Source organism: Emydura macquarii, unplaced genomic scaffold, assembly GCF_026122565.2.
Source record: "Emydura macquarii macquarii isolate MOO-44397 ecotype Brisbane River unplaced genomic scaffold, CSIRO-AGI_Emac_v2 contig_2636, whole genome shotgun sequence".
In the NCBI taxonomy this organism is placed as follows: domain Eukaryota; kingdom Metazoa; phylum Chordata; order Testudines; family Chelidae; genus Emydura; species Emydura macquarii.
The window spans coordinates 22,054,591-22,080,891 of NW_027132773.1; the positions used below are offsets into that span (position 1 = coordinate 22,054,591).

The 26,301-nt window shown below is 41.2% G+C and overlaps 1 protein-coding gene across 6 annotated transcripts in view; it reads right to left on the bottom strand.

Moving 5' to 3' along the window:
• TSPAN12 (tetraspanin 12) overlaps positions 1-26,301 on the bottom strand; it is a 64,523-nt gene that overhangs the window by 21,568 nt on the left and 16,654 nt on the right. For 5 of the 6 annotated variants that reach the window (XM_067564268.1, XM_067564271.1, XM_067564272.1 and 2 more), the window contains exons 3-4: positions 21,560-21,642; positions 18,453-18,588 (exon numbers count right to left, since the gene is read on the bottom strand). In XM_067564268.1, coding sequence (XP_067420369.1) covers positions 18,453-18,588; positions 21,560-21,642 — 219 coding nt within the window. Of the gene's footprint in view, positions 1-18,452; positions 18,589-21,559; positions 21,643-24,013; positions 24,153-26,301 lie in introns of those variants that run through there. The other variant, XM_067564269.1, reaches the window with a different exon arrangement.

Consider the following 26,301-nt stretch of genomic DNA (forward strand, 5'->3'; position numbering starts at 1 on the left):
GAAACCCACCTTATACCCCTTTGTTCTTGTGCCAACATTCTCCTTTAGCTTAAATTGCTTTTCTTACTCCCTGGCACTTACCCCCAATGTATTTATAGAGAGAAATCCTATCCCTTCTCAGCCTTCATTTTCCTAGGCTAAACATGCCAAACTTATTCCAGAATAAGAATGCTCTGACTGTCCTCTTTGAAGGTGGGTTAAACTAAACAGGAACAAGGCACTCTTGCTCTGGAATAAGTGAGTCTACACATGGAGTTAATCAGCAACAACTCTATGTGTAGATAAGCCCTAAGAAATAAAATAAAAACACTGCAGAACTAATAAGACACCACCACTCTGTCATCTTGTTTTTCTTACATCCCATCTCCTGCTCATTGTCATATCTGATCTGCTTGGATTGTAAACTCTCTTTGCAGGGAACCAATTATTCTCACCTTCTCTACACCATGTTATAAACTTCAGCTGTGACACATGTTCTCTGCTGTGCAGACATAAAGCCAAGAAAATAAATAAAATTAAAAATGATGATGACCAAGGATAAACTTTATGAACTTCTGGAGTTGTCTCACAGCCAATAGGAAAGTGGGGAAAGAAAAGTGGGTGCAGAGCCCTGGGTGTTGGACCTTTAGCTCATTCTCACAGTTTAGAACAGGTGGTGGAGAGGATTTACACCAGGACATGCTGAAATTCCAAGAAAGAAAGTACCAGAAGCCACTAAGGAAAGCAGATGCAAACTAGAATTGACACATTTGGAGTCAAGATTAACTACAGGCACTCAGCATCTTTCAGAATCAATCCTTTTGACTTTCTCTTAAGAAGTCCATCCTCTGTTCACAAGGTCAGAGAAGAAGAGAAGAGACACACCATGTGCAGACTTAATTAACAAAAAAACCTATACTGCAATAATTAACTACTGCAATGATAATAAAATATCTCTACAACCACAGATGTGCTTCAATTTCCTATTTTGGGGGAAACTTATAACTCCTCCCTGAATTCAGTGAGTTTCAAAACAAAGAATTTTTACAGAAGTTATGTGAAAAACTCCCGTAATTATTACTTAAATTTATTTCCTCTAATTTTCATCTTCTAAAGCACACAGATTGTTGCTGGCTCCAATTCCTGCCCCTCCATTCTGAAACAAATTCCCAGAAGAATCTCAATTCCAAAATAAAGGCAGCTTCTCACAACAGCAAACTATTGCTTTTGTCAGTTAGAAGAATCTGGTTTACACAGCAAAGGCTTAATTAATTCTTCCCTCCTATTGTGGGTTGAATGGCTGAGTTCTGGAAAAAAGCTCTCATTCTCCTGATGGAAAAGATCAGGCTCTTATTATGTCACTCTCAAACCCTCGCCACAATCATTTGCATCTGACATTCCCACAATTCTAGTTCCTACATTGCTCACTATAATATTTGGTTCCTTCCAAGAATTTTTCTGCTATTCTGCAAAGACCATCCTCTATATCCATAATCAATAGTGCAAAGTAGCCAATGTTCACAGAATCAGAAACCTCTGAACTAGCAGATATCCTCAGAACTCCAACATTTCTCTCTCCTATATGGTTGAAAACCAGTTTTCTCCCTTTTTGAGCTGTGTGAAATCTCCATAAAATTCACATGGTTCGTAAACTGGCCCCAAAGCTGTGTTTGTAACACCATGAGGTTTCCATCCTCAGATCTGGGGAAATCTAAAACTCTATTTCTTTGACAGAAGCTGAATGACTAACATGCTGGAAGAAAATACTCTGTTTAAAGTAATAATCCATTAATCCAAGTATCCCTTTTTGTCATTAAGGAACGAGATACAATGTATATTGCTGTGTAGGAGTGGGTGAGTGGCTAATCCTCAGTGTGAATGCTAACAAGTAGCAGTACTTCCTTCTTCTGTTACTCCTGTCCTGAGCTGTTAATACAGACTGGCCACAGGCAGATGCAGCAGCTAAGCGGAGAAGCTGCCTCTCAATAGGAGGCAGCCCTCACAATACCCAGACCCAGCACAGGCACCTGGATTGACTGTGCAGCAATGGATGGATGTGTGCAATCAACTCCTCCCAATGCACCCAGGATATGCAGCTGCACTGAAAGTGACTTGTGGAGCTCTAAATAATCCAGCATTATCAGTACTGCAGGGAATGGGGGCAATACAGGGGGTAAGGAACTGAGGACTCAAAAGTTCTGAAGATCCTTCTTTCTGCTCACTTTTAGTGCACAGAGCAAGTTTGGAGATAAAAAAGAGAAACCGAGTATTGCAGCTGAAGGGAAAGAAGAAGAGAAACAACGTAATCATTGGAGGCTAACAGAGATGGGGAGAGCTACAAAGGGAGGAGATGTTAGGACTTTTCTCCTGGAGGCACAAAAACAGCAGAAACTTTCTGTAAATACCCTGCTGGGGATACCCCTGATGTGGAGAGTCCCCAGCAGATGTAAATTCAGCATAGCCCACTCCTACACCTTCCTTCCCACAATCTCTAATGCAGAAGGCGTGTCTGGGAGTGGCCCAGAGCACAATACACTCCATCTATCCCAAGTCCATAGGAGACCATAATCTGCTAGCGCCCTCAAGGTGCCCTAACTTTACCAGTGCCAGAGCACAGAATCAGAGGGACAGAAGCAAGAGCTGAGCACAGCAGATAAACTGTCTGGTATAATATATGACGCCAGAGAAAAATATGGACTGGAGATAAAACAATGAAACTGGGACACAGAAGAGGAGAGTGGGAATAACAGAAAAAGAAAGAAAAGAGAACAACAACATGAAAGGTGGTAGTACATTTCCTTTGTTTATGCTAATTCCAGTGCCCTACATTTTGTTTTTACTATAAGGCTGGTGGAGGAGATTGGAAATCAGTATAAAGATCACAAATTTTCACTGTGTACACATAATGGTCACTGAAATTAACTGAAAACTACTGCTACGAAACCCCTTCTGGTTTATTCTTAAAAGCATAAACTCGCCATGGCCCCAAATATGTCTTCCTGCTTTTTCCCTTTTGCCTCCATATAATGTTAAAAATAGGCCTATGAAACTAATTTCTCATTAGGAGTGATGTGCCATGATTTTTGCTATCGTATTTCCTTTGACTAATCTGAACGAATAAGCAACAAGCATAGAATACATTGTGGGAATGGGTGTTTTCTTAGTAATTATTCAGTTGCAAATGCAAGAATGACACTGGCAAACAAAAATCACTATCCCGTGCACCAAATCTCAGACATTTTGTATCAGTTTAAAGACACTTGTGCCAGCTCTTCCCATTCTGCTCAGCCAGTAACTAATGCTGAATGTGTCACACTTGAAGTACCTCGCAATGTAAAATCATTTGCTTTTGGTCCTACAGAGATAGGGCTTTTTCATGCTGTAATTGAGTGCAACTGCAGAAGAGGATATAAAGTACTGAGACAAAATAAGAAACACAATGAGAATGTTTTATTCAGAGGCAGCATCATAGACTATACCATTTATGTTTCTACAGATTTCTACTTGTCTTTGCCATTCCCCATGTTGCTTGTAATGAACATTATCAATACCAGGATTTTTGTTTATGCTTTTCAGGCAACAGATAGAAAAACTGGTGACTAACCTCCTCTCTTCATTACTGAAGTATGTCAGGAAGGATTGTGGGGTGGGGAAGGAAGCAGATTTCATTTTGTTTTAGAAAAACAAAATAACAGAATGGGTTTTTGTTAAATTGCTGCAGATGATTTTTCTTATTTTGAACCATGTCACTGAACCATTTACATAGATAACAACATATTTATACAGAAATATTAGGATATAATTTCAACCTGTGAATATAAAACTAACTAAAGGGTTTAAAAGGGAAGTGTCATGGGGTAGTCTCCTTCAGTAAAAGGGCCAGAGCAGTGTAAAGAGCATCTCAAATCCTTCTTTTCAGCCGGGGGAGGAATCCCTTAGCACAGGTACTGAGTAAAACAGCCATAAGGCTGACTTCTGAGGACCCCCCCTCACAGGAGGAGGGCTGGTGCCAGGTTAGGTTGGGAATGGGAAGAGCAACCCAAAGAAGCTGCCATGATTTAGGGTATGTCTTCATTGTGGAATTAGCCTTGGTGACTAGCACCCAGGTCTAAGCAGTGGGGTTAGCCTAGCCTGGGTGGGAGCAGACACACTGCTCACAGTGTGTCCTCCTCACGCTTGCTGCGCTTCCAGGAGCATCGCTACAACTTCTGTGGGAACTATTCCACGGTTCTTTCTTCTGCAGTAAGCTGAGCCGCTCTATGATTCTTTCCCAGTGATCTGTGGGGGAAATGTGAGAAGGCCTTGGAGGACTTGGAGGACTCCACTGACAGCCTATATCCTCGCTGCAAAGTGGACATGTTACCAGCCTAAGTGAAAATAGAACCTGGGCTCTAGACTATACCCCCAGACATGCCAGCTGGATGGGTTGAATGCATCTCCCGACTTGGGTGAGAGGGTTTGTGTGTGGAAAGAAAGGGCATTAAGGAAAACACTGGAGTAGGAGCCAGGGCTAGCTGTATAGTGAAAACACATCCTTATACAGGCCCCTATGGCTGTCTAAATCACATCAGGAGCTACAGAACAGCCCAAGATTGAATGGGCACACAAAATGGCTTAAATTCACTTACCCTTCCTCCCTTATGCTTGGGCTGCAATTCTAGTCTGTGCCTCTTGTGAGATACAGATCAGAATCTCATCCTTTTTGTTTTGCAGACATGTTAGTTAACCCTGGCCTTGCAAGACAAAATCACAAGACTTTACAATCTGGTCTCCTACACAAATGATTAGTGTATCCCAGCACATAAAATGATGAGAAAAAGAACCTTGCCCATTAGTTCTCTAAGAAAGCTAGAGAACTATCTAGATTCCTATAGGTCATGGGGAATGGATGGAGTCACTGGTGACTGAAGAGGGAGTGTGCTAATGAATGGAGTCAGCTGTCAGTGGGTGTTGAAGAGAGGGGAGAACAGGTGGTATCTCGAAACAGCTTTCCATTTTGGATAGCATGTGCATTTTTATTTGAAGAATAACTATGGTTGTTAATGAATCACATTGTTTTGTGTTTCATTTAATAAAATCTGCCCTTTTTTACTATTTTTTTAAATTTTACCAAGTGGTTTTCTTTTCAGCAGAAGATAGACACCAGGTTTTTCAGGCATAAGAAAAATCACAACCCTAACAGTAGGAGATTGGAAGGAGCTAATCAGCATATCTGACCTCCTCAGAGGCTCTCCCTTGTTTACACCACCTTTCCACATGGAAGCAATGACAGGCAAGAGCTGAGAAAGGAGGGCAAGGGCTCAGAGGAGATTCCAAGGGTAAGCAGCTGCAGAATGAAACCTTAAGGGAAACTCTCAAAGACTGGAGTATGTGGTATGTGAAACAGATGCCCAAAGATTCTAAGAGGTTATGTGTAGCATTTCCCAATGGCTAACAGCCTGAGAGTGTCAGCCTTGTTCTGCAAGCCATTCAGACATCCTCCTGCACCCTAAGAAATGTCATTTGACCATCAACAAAATGTTTGATTACCAATGGGAACTAGACCCCTTCCATGAAAAGTCTAGTAGTCACTTTTACTTTGTTATAGTCTAGAACTAATTAGCCATGGAGATTACTGGAAGGATTCACCCAGGTACACTTTTCAAACACTGATTTATTACAGGGTGGCCAAGCTGGGAATGGGTAACACGGGGGTGGATCACTTGATAGTTACATGCTCTGTTCATTCCCTCTGAAGCTCCTGGCACTGGCCACTGTCAGAAGACACGCACAACCATCAAGCACTTCCCAGTCTCCCATGCCCTCCCCATTCTCCACCTACCAGACTGAGGGCGGTGGGAGCTTGGGGCTTCTGCCGTGTGATGGGGCGGTGGGGCTAGGACCTTCTGCCATGTGGGGAGGGAGGTCTTGGGGCTTTAGCCCTGTGGGGGGCGGCACCGGGGCTCAGGGCTTCAGCCCAGCAGGGGGAAGGCGCGCTGGGGCTTGGGGCTGTCACCCCTGTCCGTGGTGTTAAATACCTAACCCCCCCCCCCTTGCAGGGCAGAAGCCCTGAGCCCCACTACCCTGCCACAGGCAGAAGCCCCAAGCTACCCCCCGTCTCACTCTGGTAGGTTGAGAATGGGGGCTTTGCAAGCCGCACTTCAGCTATAAAAGAGCCGTATGTGGCACGCGAGCCGCCATTTGGCCTTGCTTGATTTATTACTTGTAAAAAGAGTCAGACTAACAGCTAAGGAAACTGAAGTCCTCTGTTTATCCATTCCTGCAGTGAAAGTTTCTCCCATGCTGCCCCAGCTATGTCCTCAATCCTGCTTTGAGAAGATTAATGGTTAATTTATCATTCCAATTCAAACCTTGGTTTATTTGCTGGGTAACAGTGGCAATGTTTTGCATGGGCGATGTGGATACATATTAACAATGAAGTGAGCTGAAACCACTAACTCACAATGTAGGCCACTAAATGCCATCCAGTTCTTCAAAATAAATATTTTCCACAGCCAAATTATCTGATGTCTCCAGTGTTTAGATGTCCCAGTTTACCCAGTTCTATCAGTATCCCTTTTTTTTTTTTTTTTTTTTTTTTAATTTTCAGAGACTTGGCCCAGTTCTTTTTCTGATTAGTACTTTTGCCATTATTATTGTGTCTTTTTAAATTAGGACAACACAAAATTCATTATGAAGAGTAAATGCTTTCCCCATTCATATTCTCCAATGAAACATCATTTTGTTCTGTCACAAACATTTACTTTATCATCTCTATCTTATGGTAAGGAAGAAATTAATAAATACCTAGGAATTAGATTAGTGCACCCTTCAAATAATTATCATTCACTAGCTAAGGCTCAGATACGGTAAGTCAATGGGGCTCCAGGCAGGACACTGGCAAGATCAGGTTTAAGCATTCAACAAGACATAGCTGAAGACAGAGCCCTGCCCTGAGAAAATTACAGTCTAATGTCTCTTTCCCCTTAAGTATCATAGGATCTGTATTAAAAACAAGAGTCTTCCTTTTTTACACAACCCAACAAAATGAGTCAAAATATTCTTTTCAATAGGCTTTTCCTTTTTCACGTAAAGGCAATTAATGCCAAATGCTTCTTTTGGCAACAAAAACCTCTTTTCCCTGATTAACAGCCCAATTCAATGCTGACATAGGGTGCCCTTTGCCTGTGTAGCCTCAAGGGTTCTTCAAATGTTCATTAATTCCAGACACATCTCCCAAAACAGAGTGAACTAAATGCTACTCTACAATCAGCACACCGTTGCAGAAGCAGCTCTGCAGCCCTTGTGTGCTCAATAATGTGTCTCTCTGTGCAACTGGTGTAAAGGGCAAGGCAAGGCAAGGCTAGGCAGGAAAAAGGGTGTGGCCAGCCTGAGGGGACATTGCACCACATTCAGTACCTGCCAAAAGGAATGGTTGGTGGAGCAGTAGAGCTAGTACAATTCTGAGGCTGGAGTGAAGCTAACAGTAGAACTGGGTGAAGTTTTTTGACCAAAACATTTTGGAAAATAATACCGATTCGGTGGCATTGAAATATTACACTGAGCTCATATTGGTTTTACCAAAAATTGCTTCTTTCAGAAAAACAAACCCCCCCAAAATTTCAAAAATCAAAATGTTTCAAATTTTCAATTTGAGATAACTTTTGTTTCCAAGTGACCTTCAGTTTTATTTAAAAAAATTTAAAAAGTTGAAAACTGCTCAAAGTCTACATAAAATGTTTTGCTTCGGGTTGAACTAAATGTTTCATTTGACCGAAAACTTTTTTGTTTTAATTAAAGACTTTTCAATGCACCAAAACTTTTGAACATTTTTATTTCAGGACAACCCAAAATAATTCTTTTTTTTTTTTTTAATTTTCAGAATGGCCAGTGAACCAAAAAAATGTAATTTGCCTCACTTTAATTACCAGGTTAGGCACAGATCGGGACCCTGAGTCCTTCTAAATCTACTGTTACAGGGGATGATAAGGATATCACATAGGGCAGACAAGGTATCCCCACTCACCTAGCTCTTATGGGCCCTAGGCCACAGTTTACAAACAGTTGTCACAGTGACTCAAAGTGTTCAAAGCAGTGAACAATCAGGAACCACAACATACACTGTTGATAGAAACACAAGGTGGAAAGTGCAGCCATTTCTAACAGCGTCATGCCCCTCCCCACAGGTGTGTGGCTGTTTGCTATTGCACAGATGTGCTGACAAGTCCAGTGTCATGTACAATAACTTCCACTATGCTGGTGGCCATGTCACACTGTTATCCATGTTGCCATAGTTAAAAGTCATTTTTCTACATAGCCATCTGGCTATGAGTGGTTGATGGACGGCTCTTCCCTCTCTGACAGCCTGGGCAATAAGGTCCTGACTTAGCAGCACCAGCTTTGCCCTTGCACAATGTACCAGCATGCTCAAGATTGCTGTTCGTTGCAAGTGGTGGGGTAGCAGCCTATCAGTATGAACAGAGCATATGCACTTGTATAGATCCCAGTCACATGCAGGAGGATTTAGGTTCTCCCACCAGCTGAACCTCTGTCCCTCTAGTAGCCCATCTTCTATCCACTCCAGAATATGCAGCTCCTTATATTAGCTGCCTATTCTTACTGACCAAGAGGCAGGAATTATGCCAGCTGCATTGCATAGTCAGAGCTCTTGTGCAGAAAAACAACTCCGGTCTCTCCCATAGTTACCTTTCCAGTGCGATAGGATGCTGAGCATCCTCAGTTCCCAGATTCAATGGGAATTGAGAGGGAGGTACTGAGCACCTTTTCAGGATTGGGTTCCAGTGTATCTACTTTCCTTCATGTCTTTAAACTAACTCAACCCAGATATTTCCAATTTATAATAGCTCCTGCAGGCACTCTGATGTCCCCATCTGTTATCTTCTCGGGTGGTTCTGGCAACAAAGTCTTTGTAGCTGCCCCTGATGATCCAGATGCAGTTCTCTTTGGATGATTTCATCTGGGTGACTGAAACAGCTCTAGTGTAGTGTCATTTCTACCCTATATTCTTGCAGTTGCTGCGATTCCCAGTGGTTCCATAAGATACTCAGCACTTTCTATCATCTGTGACACATGCATGCATTACACACACGTACGCATGTTGTTGTTATACGTTTATGAAGGTAAGGATAAAGAAATGTGTCCTGCACTTAGCGTGGAAAGTAGTGACATTTATGATGGTTCCTGGTTCCCATGGGAATTCATCCCACAGTCTCAAGCCAGCCCCTGAGAAAGCACCATCTCCTGGACAGATGAGCTGCACCCTGTGGTATGGTTGTGCAAGGAGGTCACATTAATGTTTCTGTTTAACTTTTCAAAATCCACCCATGTGAGTTATTTGAATGAAAAACACTGGTCAGAACAGGAAACAGATTAATCCTCCACCCTATTCTAACACAAAAATAGCTGAACTCTATTCACTCAAACATCACCTCAAAAACTTCACCTTAGGGTTGAGGCCTCATGTGGAAAATGTTAGTCCAAAAAGAACTGTTTCAGAAAGTAAAAAGTATCTAACAATGGTGATTTAAAATAAAAAAACATGCTGCAAACTTTTAAGGAAAAAAAATGAATAAAAGAAAAGTAGGACTTTAAAAATCCAAAACCTGTAAAAGCTATATATATATATATATATATATATATATATTTGTATTTGAGAAGATATATATAATCTTTATTTTAATCTGAATTTCAATTTAGGTGCAGATCTGGCTTCCAGTAACATTATTCTACAACATTCACAAATACTTAAATCCATCTTTCAAAAAGATATGCCAACCTGCTTGAGAAATGTACAAAGCATTAACAACCCCAAAAGTAATTTTATAGTTTAAAACACTGGGGAATACCTTTTAAAAGACATTCACAAAATTGTGTGCCCCTTACTTCCCCCAGCTACACATTAGGTGCCATGAGTTTTAATAAACAACAAGCTGATGAAAGCCATGGGATCGGAAAATGATGAACTCCAGTCTCTGTCCTGTCTAATGCTAAACTCTACAGGCCTAATGCTAAGTACCTCTGTCAGTTATTTATTTTTTCTCTTTCACTGGTTGGTTAATAATAATGAAATACTTGGAGTTTGTAATAACAAAATTCCTATGTCAAATATTTGTACAAGGTAGTGGAGCAGCTGTGATTTTGTTAATACTGTACTTGGGTCACAATGGATTCCTCTATAACCTCAGCAATACCTGCTGCCACAAGAAAGACTCAAGTTTAATTACCATGAGGCTGACTCTCTCACTAACCCATTCTGGCAAGACCAACGAGTGCTGCAAAGAGGCAGGTGTTGCTATAGTTTTCTGTAACTAGTATTCCATAGAGAACAAGATTTCCTTCCAGAGAAAGCCACATATGTTGTTACAGTAGACTTCTTGCATTGTAATAAACAGCCAAATTCAATCCTCTGTAACTCCCAGGCATCCCAACTGACTTAAATGGAATTGTATGGATGTAAAAGAATCTGTTCCAAAGTAAGCAACATAAAACATTGGTTCACACTCAGGTTGTGTTTGTCAGGTCATGTCTGTAGTTTCTGTTATACTGCTAGGTGCTCAGATATTACAGTGATAAGTGCGGTATAAAAGCCTATATAGAATAGAATACAATTCTACTGAGAAATATAAATCCTTTGATCTTATCTGCTATCATTTGGCTGCATCTACACAACAACTTAGTTTAACAATGGTTAATCTCATTTGTGGTTGAACCCAGTTCTTACACAGTGTGGTCTGGCTGGTGTGGAGGGGGCAAACCAAATTATATCCTGGTTCTATCATAACTGAGTTAAACACATGCTGTTAAACAATTGTTTTGTGTGCCTAGAGAATCTTACTATGTTTATCCTCCAAACAATATTTATTTTCCTGCCATTTTTGTGACAAATGCTATCAGTAAAGAAATTTAACCCTAATACCTATCAAAATGTTTCCAACAGTTTTTCCTTTTATTTATTTAGTAAGACTTTTGACACAGTCCCCCATGACATTCTCATAAGCAAACTAGGGAAAAGTGGTCTAGATGAAATTACTATCAGGTGGATGCACAACTGGTTGAAAGACTGTACTGTAGTTATCAATGGTTTGCTGTCAAACTGGGAGGGGATATGTAGTGGGATCCCGCAAGGATCAGTCTTCGGTCTTGTACTATTTTCATTAATGACTTGGATAATGGATTGAAGAGTAATCTTATAAAATTTGCAGATGACACCAAGTGGACTGCAAGTAATCTGAAGGATAGGATTAGAATTCAAAACCACCTTGACAAATTGGAGAATTGGTCTAAATTCAACAAGATGAAATTCAATACAGATAAATACAAAGTATTTCACTTAGGACGGAAAAATCAAATGCACAACTACAAAATGGGAAATAACTGGTTAGGTAGTAATACTGCTGTAAAGGATATAGGGGCTATAGGGGATCACAAATTGATTAAGTCAACAAGTGATACAGCTGCAAAAAAGGTTAATATCATTCTGGGTTGTATTAACAGGAGGGTTGTATGTAAGACATGGCAGGTAACTGTCACACTCTACTTGGCACTGGTGAGGCCTCAGTTGCAGTACTGTGTCCAATTCTGGGAGCCACACTTTAGGAAAAATGTGGACAAATTGCAGAGAGTCCAGAGTAGAATAACAAAAATGATAAAAGGTTTAGAAAACCTGATCTGTGAAGAAAGGGTTAAAAATTGGTCATGTTTAGTCTTCAGAAAAGAAAGCTGAGAGAGGACCTGATAACAGTCTTCAAATATATTAAGGGCTGTCATAAAGAGGACAGTGATCAATTGTTCTCCCTGTCCACTGAAGATAGAACACGGAAGTAATGGGCTTCATCTGCATCAAGGGAGATTTAGGTTAGACTTTAGGAAAAAACTTTCTAACTATAAGGACAGTTAAGCTCTGGAATAGGCTCCCCAGAGAGCCTCCATCACTGGAGATGTTTAAAAACATGTTGGACAAATATCTGTCAGGGATGGTCTAAGTTTACTTGGTTCTGCCACAGTGCAAGAGGCTGAACTAGATGACTTCTCAAGGTCTCTTCCAGGCCTACATTTCTATGATATAATTCTATGGCTATATCTTCACCCCGGCGGCAAATTCGCCACCGTCAGATCAATTTCTCTGAATCGACTGAGTGGTCAGTGAAGACCTGCTCAGTTGATCCAGAAATCGACGTATTAAGACCACCTTCTAAAGTGGTGTAGCGCTGTGTCGACAGGAACACGGTTCGCGTCAGCGCAGTGCAGTGAAGATGGCGCGCAGAAGAGAAGCAGAGAAGTCGACAGGAGTTAAGCAAGTTTTGTGCATAGCTTGCGTAATTCCGGTCGACTGCCACTGAATCTCGGAGGTAAGTGAAGACAAGCCCTATGAATAAGAGTCCATGAAAAATTGAACTCTGTGCTGTTTGAATGTTTTAATTATGCAAAAGTCACAGTTACAACAGCAAGAATTTGCAGTGAAAATGATTTTTAAACTTCAACTAGGAAAATTTTTCAGGGGGGTGTTCATGAACCTCCTTTGTCAAATGATACACAGCTTGCGCTGTTTATCGTAACAAGATAATAACTTTAGAAACTTGCACTTCCTTAGGGCAATTGTTCTCAAATGAGACGTACATAAGCATCTTTTTCTGCAGTTGTGTTATGTGCACAGCTCCAATTTATAAAAATCAATAATATATGTGGCTTCAAACCAACAGCAGGGTGTGATTTGACTGCATTTTAAATACAAGATTTAAAAAATCCCCCTTTTTTTTTTTTTTGGTGATAATGTAAACGAACGGCACAAGATTTGATGAAGGAAGCTTTCAAACACTCAGGCCAACATTTTCAAACTTGGGTGACAAGTTAGGGAGACACCTAAATTAATGGGCTGATAGGGGTATTCAGCATCTAGCCAATTTCCCACTAAAGAGAATGGGAATTGTGGGTGTTCAGCAACTCTGGAAATCAGGCCATTTATTTACTTGCCTAAAGGGGAGGTTTTCAGAGGCACAATGGGCTGGCAAACACCTCCCACTAACAAAGAGGATTTTGGCACCTAATTGCCCTTTGTGCCTTTGAAAATGTCCCCCTAAATATGGATTTCGATGGCTAACTTTAGGCAGGTAAGTTGAAAACGCTGGCCACAGTGTCCATTAGTGCCCAGAAAATTGTATATTGCATAGCAAAGTGAAAATTTCCTCAATACTATCTAATAAGGCCCATGGTCCCTATACAGTCTGTTTAAGGTACTCCTATGGGCCCCATTACTGTTGTATCTGAGTACCTCACAATTTTTAATGGATTTATCTTTGCATCACCCCTGTTCAGGGGGGAAGTGTTATTATTCCCATTTTATAGATGGGAAACTCAGGCACAAAGAGACTTGCCCAGGATCACACAGGAATTCTGTGGTGGGCAGGCGATTGAACCAGATCTCCAGAATCCTAGGCTAGCTCCCTAACCAGAGAACCATCCTGCAAAATAATCATATGGAAAAGTGAATGTGTTTTCAAGATAATCTCCTCAGTAACCTAGAGTACTGTTAACATAGCTTTACAATACAAACAACAGGAAATGGAGAGTCATTGTACTGGAAAATATATTCCTTGTTCTCAAGAAAAAAAATATAAAAGATGACCTGCATGCTTGATGTTAATAGGAAGTCCATTTATGCTGTTTTAGCTGAAAAATAAAGAAGACTTTTTATATGTAAAGGTTGTGCCACTAATGCAATCTAAATTGATATGCTCGTGCATGATGTGTCAGATGCATTAATTACATTTGCCTCTTAAGCAATTTTCCCACTTATAAATCTATTTAACTTATTTGCAGTATTCTGTTTCTGAATTCTTTTTATGTGATTCAGGCTCTTTCATCATTTCAGAGGGAGATTTTCCAGGCACAAAGGGCAGTTAGGTACAAGCCATTGGGAGTTAGGCACCTAAATGCCTTTAAAAAATCTCTCTCTCATTGTAGATCCATATGGAAGAGACAAAGATTTCCATTTTTAACTTAAACACAAAAGTAATCCTTACATAGTGCATAAGTTATTTTAGAAGACCCTTAATGTTGAAAAATGAAAATAAATTGTGAAATCATGTGCATTACACATACTATAGCATCCTGATGTTCTTCCCATGAACTTATAAACGAGTATTTTTTTTTAAAAAAAAACCTTGCTTATAAAGTGTTTTTTCATAACCAGATCCAACAACAGTGTAATTCAGACCTAAATCTTTACACCTCAGCATATTTCATTCTACATTACGCAGGAAACTAGATTGTTCTCTGAAGGGCCAGTCTAGTAAGCAATCATTGCTTCAATTCCCATGGACTTCAATAAAAGTTAAAGTCACACTGCATCCTTCTGGATTGGGGCTCTAAATTGTTAACATTGTTTCTCATTTGCCTCTATTTCTTACATTTGCAGCCTTACTGAAACTACTATGGAAACAGGCTATACAACAAAGTTGTATTGCACTAAATTGTGAATGACTGAACTTACTTGCTTAGTTATATCTGTTTAATTTTAAAATGGCACTGATTTACATTCATAGTATAAAAGGTTGTTCTTTCATTGTGCCATGGCTTGCATTATAGGACAAATTCTGCTAAGAGGCAGGCATAAGCTGAATGCTACGGTAAATAACTCTTTGTTTCATCTTATGGGCAGCAATCAAACCTAACTGAAATTAATTTAGTGGTGTCATCTCACTGCCTAATAGTAAACAGGCCAGACTACAAAAACCACACAAATCCCATCCCACCAGGCAATCTCTGTTTTGGAGAAATCCTCAAGAGAAGTACTAGAAAAGTCTAAATCACCTAACATATTCATCTCCACTTCAGGGCTTTGGTCGTTATTAACACAGAGCAAAGAAATTCACATTACAGCTGCTCATAATGCATACGGTGTCTTTACAACAGATATCTTCAGTCACATACCCCACTAACCTTCATGAATACAAATACTCGAGACAATTTAAATTAAAAAATAAAAATTACATCTACATAAGTCAGATCTACAAGAAACAAAGACTAAGTTCCAAAGAGTTAAATGCAGCAATGTTATATTATACACACACAGATCAGATATTGCCATATGTATATATAAACATATAAACTCTTAATAGATCAAATCTACATAAATGAACCAAACTCCGTTTTAACCAACTTGAAGTTTTCACCATTTAGGTCACTGTCAAGTGACCATATGTAAGCAACAGAAGATGATAAATTATGATCTTGTGGCTACATTCTGTTGTTATTAAACAGGCTAAACATGTCAATTCAGTTTATGTATTCATCTCATATTAAGCTGAAAAGCTTCCAAATATTTAACTACAAGGTAGAATTTCAAGAACAAATGAATGCAATTATGGTTTAACAGCAAAAAGCTCATAGTGTTACAATTTTTCTAATGATTGCTAGACTGGCTTTTCATTAAAAAGTTTATTGAGTTGTATTATTGTATTCATGTTTTGGAGATCTATGTTTTAAAATTCTTAAATTTTATTAGATTTTTTTAAAAAACATTCAGTTAAACATGTTGCCTAAGAATTTCAAGCCTTGGTTCCAAACATTTTTGGGTTTAGTCATTTTACCTGTTTGTGTATCTCAAAAATAAAAATAAAAGCATGACTGAGAAGGCTGTTAATGTTTTACATCAGGTTTCTTTCCTTATCTTTCAGTTCATCTGGTTTTACAAAAGCTTGTTCTGTTGATCCATCGCTTTTCTGATTAGTTTGATGAATGGCGTATTGACTTATGGCTGCACATCTCTGCACTACAACAGCACTCTGCTTATTTAGCAATTAGTCAAAGAGTGTCGCATACTTAGGAAGATATCATTTATTTTTTGCTTATCAGCCTGGTCAGCAAGAGCCCGTTCTCAGGCTCCTGAGCGTGAAATATTGCAAGTTAAGCTGTAGGAATGTTTTGTTTTTATTTAATGTGATTTAACTGCTTAATACACATAAAATTAATTTATTTCCAGATTGTGTTAAAAACTATAACCCTTTCTTCTTCTCAGTTGTCATTTTAAATAAAAAGATGCAGTTTTAACTATGTTGCCAGTTTTTTTAATTCTGAAAAAAACTGAAAAGAATTATTTCAAATTTGCAGCCAAATATAAAATGTATTGTTATGACATAATTAATAGGGCTCCAGAGGGTATTTACCTTTATTTTTGTCTTAAATTACTGTCATTGCTATGGGGCTTTTTTTCAAACTGTTTTATAAAAAAAATCTCAAGCTCTAGGCAAAAGTATAGTGTCACAATGTAATAAAAACCTAAAGGGTCTCATGATATCAACAGCTTTTCTGTTACATAAAATAAAAATGCTTTACTCCTTTATTTTAAAAATTCACCTAATGCAATAACTAATATTTGAGAATTAGCTTGGCCTCGAGGAGCTACAAAGACTGTGTCCCCTAGTGTAAATAATATAATTCACAAAATAATTATTACCGGCAGGACTTACAGAAATCTCTTTTTCATCATTTTCCTGCCAATACTAGTAAATCAGTAGCGTATGTTTTGGAACCTGCTCCCATTGATTTCAACAGTGCAAGATCAAACCTGGAAATAGTATTTTTTTTAAAAACTGTATTACTATTCTATTACTGTAGGCTAAAATGAGTATTTCTCTTAAAATATAGAATCATGAAACAACAATCCCAATACTGAGATTTTAAGAAATACACCAGAGGACAAATGGTGTTTGCCACTGTTGCAGCTAGCAGAACACGATAATTAGCACTTTAGCATGTTCAATGGCAATATCAAATAAAACTCAGTCAGCCCTCTTACACGAGCCTCTCTGATATGAAGCCCTCATAACCCTTTCCTGACTGTATCACATACAGTTGCAGTATTTTCTATTAAATAAAATGGAAAAATGATGTTGGGTGAATCTCATATATTCTTCCATTTTTTCTTCCCCATTTTCCAAAAAACAAAAAAAATGGAGATATTAGGCGGGAACAGACCCCTGCATAAAATGCAGCAATAAAAACTTCTGGGGACATCTGTACTGCCCTGGGGGGAGAAATATCACAACACCAGCTCCATTACTACATGGCTGCTCCTGGATAGTTCTCAGGTGCTCAAGCAGTGGTTTCCAACCTTTTTGGCTCATGGGGCACAGATATAATTTTTAAGCCCTGAAGGGCCACCAGTCTCCGTCAGCAGGCCTCCTCCTCCCCCACTGCAGCCAAACAGAAGGAGTTCAGTGAGGAGGCTGCCTCCTTGCTGATCTCCCGTCTCCCTGGCTGCAGCAGGGAAATCGCATGCATCCTGTAGCCCTGTGCGTGCCACCTGGGCCACTAGGCAGTGGCTCCCTTCTGCAGCCAGGGGGAACGAGATCAGTATTCCCCTCCCTCTGGCTCCAGCAGGGACCCCAGTGCCTAGGGACCTAGTTGGAGCACTTTGCATGCTCCCTCCTACAGCCAGGGGGAGGGGAGCACTGATCTCCCATCCCCTTGACTGCAGCAAGGAGCCTGCACTGATCTTTTAGCCCGTGGAAACGCGCTCTGCCTCGGTCCTTAGGCAGCAGCTCCCTTCTGCAGCCAGCAGGAGGGCAGCCATGGGCCACTTTGAAAGTCCCCGTGGGCCACTTTTGGCCCCCAGGCCACAGGTTGGCAACCATTGTGCTAAAGGATTTTACTTATTTGCTTACTCCTGCTGGAATTACAGTGATCACAAGTCCCATAAATCTGTCTCACTCCAGTACAGTAGCCCTATACAAGTTGTATGAACTATTTGGGTTCCACACAATCCCCACATTAAAGGATTAAAGGCTATACTCAACACACTAAGTGACATCTGGAGTTGAAGACACTCAGCACTTTGCAGGGTCAGGCCCTAATCAGGCTTAAGTTGTGCATACAGCCTTGTGCAAGGGAGAATTTCACCCTGCAAGTCTGTTGCTGGCTCAAAGTTTTATAGCCTCTGAGGAAAGGAGAAAGCTGTCAACCTGAATCTGAGTTTTCAATTGCCCATGACCAACTGCAAAATTCCAGATGCAAATAACAGAATTCAAACCTCTCACTCACAAATCAGCTAGACCGACACATAAATGCTATTATTTGTGCCGACACTTGATCGTGGGTGTAGAAGTAGGAGCTAAGTTAATTAAAAAGTTAGCTACTACAAGTGAAGTCCATAAAAAAGGATTTGTTTCAGATCACTAAGACTCATTCTCCTGCACTGATTATACTGGAATTTTTCTGAATGATTCCTCCACTGCTAACATCAACTAGGTTTTAGTAACTCACAGTCTTCCTCTCATAATTTAGTGCACCCTGGTATGATGAATTCTTTCCTACAGTGCCCTTTGCAATTATAATACAGCACTGACATCATAACTAAACAAGATTAAAAAAATAATCACAAGATAGGATGTTTATCTAGGGGCAAGGATTGTGAACATTTGTCTTCCTTGCTTAAATAAAACAGAAGTTAACTGTTTTTGAAGGTGAAAACATACCCATACAAGAAGCAAAAGGTTTCTTTTCACTGTTCCACAGTACCCCAACATCCCCACAATGATAAGGAAACAGCAGACTGCAATCATGACTGGATGGACCACAGGAAAATAAGTCAAAATGACAGCTTCCTCCACCCTGAAAACAAATAAAAACCAGAATTAAAATAATAAAGTATTACCCAAAAATCAAAGCACACAAGCGTAAAATAATACTGCAGTCTAAAAAGAAAATATGTTACATTTTTAAAAAATGTCTTAGCAGTATGTGATTATGGAAATCAATTATATGCTGTTTTTAAAGTCCTATGTTTCCTCAAGTGATGGAAGATCTGATATGTAGATTGCTGCTCTTTGGGGCAGAAACTTTTAGTTCTATGTTTAGCTTCTTGGTCCTGATCCCTGACTGGGGCTTCCACGTGCTCAGTGGTGTACCATAGGTCTCCGGCGCCCAGGGACCAACCCTGCATTTGCGTCCCCCCTCCCCCGCCCGGCCTCACGCACCTCCCGCCCTCCCCGCGCAGGGCAGGAGGAGTCCCTGGCTCCCACCAGACAGCACCACCCCCCAGCTGCCCCAGAGGGGGGGAGGGGGTCTGTTCCTGCAGGTGGGGACATTCCACTTACCTCCTCCTGCGCGGGAGACTTTCTGGTGCTCATAATGGTGGTGGAGCCCTGCTCTGGCACTTACCTGCTGCACGGCACACACCTCTGCTGCTCCAGCCCCACAGCCTGGCGCTGGCTTGGATGGAGCGGCCTCACCTCCCAGTCAGGGATGGCGAGGTGGAGCTCCTCCTGGTCAGCCTCAGCTCCCAGCACCCCGCCCCCCACCTGCTCCTGGGCTCCATCCAGCCACCCCTCAGAGCCTCTTGCACTCTCCATCCCCCGTGTGTCGTGAAGGACCGGCCCGGACACCCCCCCAGGCTCGCGTCCAGGGCCTCCCTCCTCCCACCCTCCTCAGAACAGTAACACAAAATATTATTATTAATTAATTCCTTAATTCATATTATTAGTAAATAATAATAATAATGCTGAAGTCACAAAGACTGAATGAAGCAACCAAAAATATACCGTAGTATAATATACTTGCAGGGCAGATAGCCCAAACTGATCACTGGCAAGAAAAAAATGCAGAGAGCTCAAAAAAGGGACAGGTACAGGGGGGAAATGACTTAACGGGTCTTTTCCCAACTGTCACAGAGTGACTGGCCCCTTTAAGAGGGAGTGGGGGTCCAGTGCCCCTGTGGCTGATTGCCTGCTGCCCAATTTGGCTTAAGGGAAGGCACATGGGCCTTATAGGGAGGAAACAGGAAAACTGGGGCCGGCGGAGGGGGGTAGAGAATAAAACTGCAGGGAGGAATGCTGCCCAAAATGCCTAGGAAGGAACCTGCCAGTGAAGCTGCTGGAGGACTGGCCCAAGAGTTCAGTCAACTATCAGGAGCAAAACCAGATGCAGGGGCCTGAAATGATTCTGCTGTGGAAGAGCCCAATGCGATGCTCTGAGTGACAGCAGAATTCCCTGATGGGGGTTGTCAAAAAAAGGGTGGAATTTGTTGCACAGGGTCTGGAAGCTTAGGAAAATGCCAGAAAAACCAGATCCCTGATATGAGCACCAATCACCTCTACAAACTACAGATGAAGGCTTTCTGGCAGAAACTGGATGATAGGATGAAGGCTCACGAGGCTCAGATCCAGGAAATAAGACAGAGTTGTTCCCAGGCTATGAACAAGCTGGCTGAGCAATAGGAGTGAACCAAGCAAACAGAGGCAATCCTTTAAAAGGTGAGAAGGCATCTACAAGCTAAAGGCATCAGTGCTTCAGATTTGAGATCCCTGCTTGAAGAAGATGCGCACCGGGAGCCAGTCCAAAACACTATCAATGGGTGTAACGGGCCAGAGTACCTTGTGGAACAAACACAGAGGAAAGTGCAAGACAGAAGCTATAGTTGGAGAAGGTTACAATAGACACCGACGAGAAGTCTAAGTGTCTCAGTAAACCCAGGAACGGGCACAAGGCCATGGTCACAACTCTTGCACAGCTCCTACCTCATGGAAAAAAGCAGACCCCAGAGTTGGAGATAACTTGTGGAAAGCTTGGGGGGGGGTTCCACCAAGCTGCACAACTGGAGTGCTGAGCTGCATCCTCAGCTCACAGAACTCCAGAGACAACTGACTAAGAAGGAAGAGGAACTACAAGGAGCTTTGGCTAAGTTGGAAGAAGGATCAGCCCAAAAGAACATAGGCCAGCAGGAAATCCACAAGCTGGAATCTCAGGTTATTGAACTTCAGGGACACCTGGAGTCAGAGCAAGTAGCCAGAAATAAAACAGAAACCTAGAAGCAGGACCTGAGGGAGGACTGGAGCCACTTAAAATAGAGCTAAATAACACACTAGACACCACCACTGCACATCGGAGACTCAGGTCAAAGCAGGAAGAGAAGTGCCCACTTGAGTGGAGAATTTGACCAAAAGATGACCACAGAGCCTATCTTTGGGCACAGGAAGACTTGGGAAGGGGAGGGGGACTGGCCCCTTTAAGAGGGAAAGGGTCCAGTGCACCTGTGACTGGTTACTTGCTGCCCAGTTGGGCTTAAGGGAAGACCTATGGGCTTTATAAAGAGGAAAACAGAAATAGGAAACTTGGGGGGGGGGGCCCCGACGACGACGACTGAGTGAAGCTGCAGATTCTAGGAAGGGCTGATGACTGAGTCCAGTATAAAGGCTTGGAGCCAGACAGACCTCACAAAGGAGGGGCTCTGCCCAGTGGGCTTCTTTTCACTTTGAGTTTATTTTATGTTAATAAACCAGTCCCCAAGATAGGAGTTTGTTATTTGACAAAAGCCTCTGTGGATCATGCTTCAGAAGGGGAAATGGAGGCAGAGTGCCAGAATGCTTAGCCAGAAGGGGGCACTAGAGACCGTTGTGCCCTTTGACACCATCTCTGATTCTAGAGTGATTTTTAAAAAAATCACATAATACACATTTTAGCATACAGAGTAACTGAGGGTTTCCTTTCCCATAGAAAATTTAATTAGGAAACCCTGCTACATTGGATAAACTATGTAGCCATAACATTCAGCTACATGGATTATTAGGTTTAAGGAAACGTTTACCTTGTTTCTGCAGTTAAAGTGAGGACATTATTCAGGTAGTCCCTCATCCAAGCAGAAACACCCAACACAGTGATGGACATCAACTAAAAGAAAAAAAATGGTGTTATTTAACTAACATTTAAAAAATTCAGTGCAGGATCAATTGTCAAAAATATCTATTATATCATTTATTCATACAATATTTTTCCCATGCTATGCTTAAATGTGCTCAGTATTTAAAGATGCGGTTTATATACCTGATACCTAGGAAGGTCTGCTCTTTGCTCTTCTGTCCAGTGGAGCAATTCTAATATTGGCTGACCCCCTTGTAATCCCACAGGTGCACACGCTAGGGAAGGCAGAAGCTATGGAGGGGAGTTACTACTGTGTCTAGCATCAATAACTCTTGCTGAAATTTCCTAATAGAAATCCACTGGTTTTCATAACATAAGAATGGCCATGCTGGGTCAGACCAATGGTCCATCTAGCCCAGTATCCTGCCTTCCGACAGTGCCAGGTACTTCAGAGGGAATGAGCAGAACAGGTAATCATCAGTGATCCATCCTGTTGCCCATTACCAGCTTCTGGCAAACAGCAATCCCTGCCCATCTGGCTAATAGGTCCATCAGTGGCTATCCTCCATGAACTTATCTAGTTCTTTTTTTGAACCCCATTATAGTCTTGGCCTTCACAACATCCTCTGGGGCAAGGAGTTCCACAGGTTGACTGTGTGTTGTGTGAAGAAATACTTCTTTTTATTCACTTTAAACCTGCTGCCTATTAATTTCATTTGGTGACCCCGAGTTCTTGTGTTATGAGAAGGAGTAAATAACACTTCTTTATTTACTTTCTCCACACCAGTCATGATTTTATAGACCTCTATCATATCTCCCTTAGTGGTCACTTTTCCAAGCTGAAAAGTCCCAGTCTTATTAATCTTGCCTCATATGGAAGCTTTTCCATAGCCCTAATCATTTTTGTTGCCCTTTTCTGTACCTTTTCCAATTCTGATATCTTTTTTAGATGGAATATGAAATATATGAAGCCAGCAACCTCTGAGGTATGATCCCAGAGCCTGCTAAAGGGGACAGGAGTACTAATCAAATCAACTTATTGTGATTATTAGAGAAGGACGATGGTCATCTTGCAGTTAAACTCAGAAGACCTGGGTTCAGTTTCTCACTCTGACACAAACTCACTGTGTCTCCTTGGGCAAATCATTTAATCTCCATGATGGTTTCCCCATCTGTCAAATGAGGATAACAATCCTTTGTTTAGACTGTGAGCTTTATAGCTCTTTGCCTCTTACTCTGTATCAACAGCATCAACCACAACAGATCTCAGGTGCAGCCATTAGCCCAGTGGTGCCCAAACTTTTCCTGTCATGCATCCCTTTACCAGTAATGAATTCTGTCCATGACCCCCACTCCATTACTGCACAGTTGGCTCAGCAAAGGAGCTTAGGCTGAAGGTGGGGCAGGGGGCAGAATTGGGGATTGGGGAGGAGCTGGGGCTAGAAATGGAGCTGGCCTGGGGGCAGAGAGAGAATGAGGGTGGCGCAGGGTGCAGAGTGGAGCTGGGACCAGTGCTGTGGCTGGGGGCGGAGCAGAGCTGGGTAGCGCTCCCTCCCCACCTCCCATGAGGGCTGGCCCGTGCCCCACCCTGCGCTCCCTCGAAACATTCCTCCGTGCCCCCCTAGTGGTGTGTGCCCTACAGTTTGGGGACCACTGCATTAGCCACTACTGTAATGCAAATCATTAATTTTTAAAAGCTCACTAATCGCCACTGATAACCTGCCAGCCCCCATGGCAGCTTTGTGCAGGTGGGGTGCCAGCCATTGAGAGGGGGTCTGTCAAGCCAAGAGCCATGCAGCAGTCATTCCCCACAGCACGCTCTGCTCCTAGGCAGTGGGTTTCTGCTAGGAAATCCCTGCAGTATGCTAGAAGCTTTTCGTGTCAGCTAGTGAGGGCTGAGAGGGCCCTCCACTCCACATTTCCCTCCACTTGGGTTCAGGAAGGGAGTGTCAGACCCAGCAATGCTTCTACTGAGTGGTATATCTATGATGCTCTCATTAATAATAGTGTCTCCTTTTGAGGAGTCTCGGATTATACCTCACCTCGTTCAGTCCTGGCTTCATGGGTGCCACAAGAGTGCCCAAAAATACTTATGAGGAACTACTCAACTGGTACAAGACTAATGCATTTGAATGGTTTCTCTGTGTCCTTATTACATTCTTGGAATTCTTTGCCTGCAGCACACTTGTATCAGGCTATTTCTGCCTTTAAGATTTTATGTGACGTCCCAGTGGTTACTTTTCAAAATTACTTCATATAATAGAGAATGAAGTCCTGGTTCTAGGCACCATCAGCAGGAACTTCAGGTGTTCAGTATGCTGCATGCATATCCCTAAAAGTCAGTGCATGTTAAAATTCTACTTTGTCACTGCACATTTTCTTAAAGCTCTGTGGGATTTACTTTGGTTTGGGAAGTAGAAAGAGTAAAGAGCATTTTCTTCTACTCTGGTTAGACCTGCTGCTCAGGACGCTATTAACAGAGTGAAAAGAAGAGAAGAACTGGGATCATTCCTCAGCCAAACTCCAGGAAATCCTCCCTGGGAAGAAGAGATGAGACATAATATGTTGAACAAGCAACAGATCTCTTGTTTCTAGAATTTGACTAAAGGTATTTACAAATCTACAAGACTACTGTAAAAGCAAGTGTCCTTGGCATTTCTGACATTATGAATGAACAATTTTCCTATGACATGATCAACAGGCAAATGAAAATAATTTTAAAACCCTCTTGATATATATGGGTGACAGAGATAAAGTATTTGCAGATATTACTGTTTGGTTTAAAGTAGAAATATTGAGATTGAGATGAATTTGTCTCATTCTGTATTATCAGAAAGGCATACACAAGTGGTCAATAGAGATGGAGAAATCCATCAAATCCTTACTCCTTAACAACTTCCAAAGGAAGTTAACAGGTACTGCAGAGGAAACAGCAACAGAAAGAAATTCTCATTTGCTAAACAATGTCCCTTCTTTAGCACTAGACTGAGGAAAGTATTTGGTTTATACCATATGGACATTTGTTTACTATGAATTGGAAGAAAACTACTAAGTCCTTTCACTTACAACTGGTGATAACTTAGACCAACAACTTTGTCACTGCTCATACTAACCAGACTCATAAGAACAACCTACACATCAAAGGTTTCATATCTCATTCATAATCCCATGAGCCATCCAGTTCCTCTTTGCTGCTCTCCTTTAATGTATATCTTAAATGACAAAACTAACGGGTTTTTTTGCGTGATATACACCACATACAAGAAATTCTGCCTCTTAAATTTGCATCAGACAGTGAATATTAGAGAGGAAATGCCTTTTTTTTTTTTTTTGCAGACATCCCTCTAAATTGCAAATTGACATTATGTTGAGAATCGGGCAAACCCTCTTCTCTCAGCTAGTGTCCAGGTAAACCATTCCTCTTATGATGAAATACTGACACAGATGTATTCCCCGTTTAAACAACAGATATCATGGAAGGAATTCTTCTAGCTTCAGTTTTATGCTCCAAAGTTCAATACCAAATTGACTGATGGAAAACTTTGATCATAGTTCTATGATAAAAATCTACAGCTGTGATAATGATGGTGCCTTGAATCATCATGTTCATTTAACCAGAAAAAAATGTCCTTTGTATATTTCATTTTCCAAACAAGCTCAATTTACCTAGCTCCAGCTTTTTTTATAGAAAGGAATTGCAAGAAGATACAGACAATGTCAAGCCTAGAACTGTAGTAATCACTTCTTCCTCTCTAGCTACCCACAAATAATATTTCTTTGATAGGTCTCATAGAGTCACTAAAAAGACAATTGATCTTAAAAAAAAAAAAACCCACTTTATTGTCAATTATGGATGGCCAAAGCCATGAGTACACAATATGTTGCATAGTGACTCCCATCCGGAAACAAAACCCTGTCTATTTCCCTACAAATAAAGGGAAAGGGGAAGGGAAGCAGGGGTTTATAAGTGGAAGCCATCTGGCAGCTAGATTATGAATATAAATATAATGTGAACTTTTGGCTTTTTGACACTAGGAAAAAAACTATCAACCCACACAGCATCTGTGCTTATAATGTAATTTGTTCTCCTCAACATCTCCTCCTGAAGATTTCCAGATCAATTCTGTTTGTGTTTATGGATTTGAATATGTTTCACTCTTCTGTTACATAGAAGTCATTTTAATGTAATATATTAAAAAATATTCTTCCACTCATGGTTCCTCATTCTCGTCATTGTAACACAAATTTGAAATCTATACACCAAAGAAAAATGTAGATAAAGAAAAAAAATGAATCCCACTTTTTCCACTATTTTATACACACAGGTTACATCTACTCTACTAGCTAGGGTTTTGATTTTCCTGTTCATGTCCACAGTTAGCTCGAGTACATATAGTAATGTAGCTGCAGTGACACAGCTGAAATCAGAGGGTATGTATGCGGCACAGCTCAGCCATGCCTTCATTGCCCCATCACTCATGCTGTCACAGCTACACTGCTAGCATTCGATGAGAGCTAGCATGAGTATGTGTACACGAGCAGGGGAATCACAACCCTAGTTTGCAATGTAGGCATAGTCAGAGAGAGAGAGAGAGTCCATAACATTCTAACTTGGAAGTAGGAGGCTGTTGTGCAGTAAAGGCCTTATCGTGCCAAGTTCCCAACTGAAGTCAGTGGAATTGAGAGCAT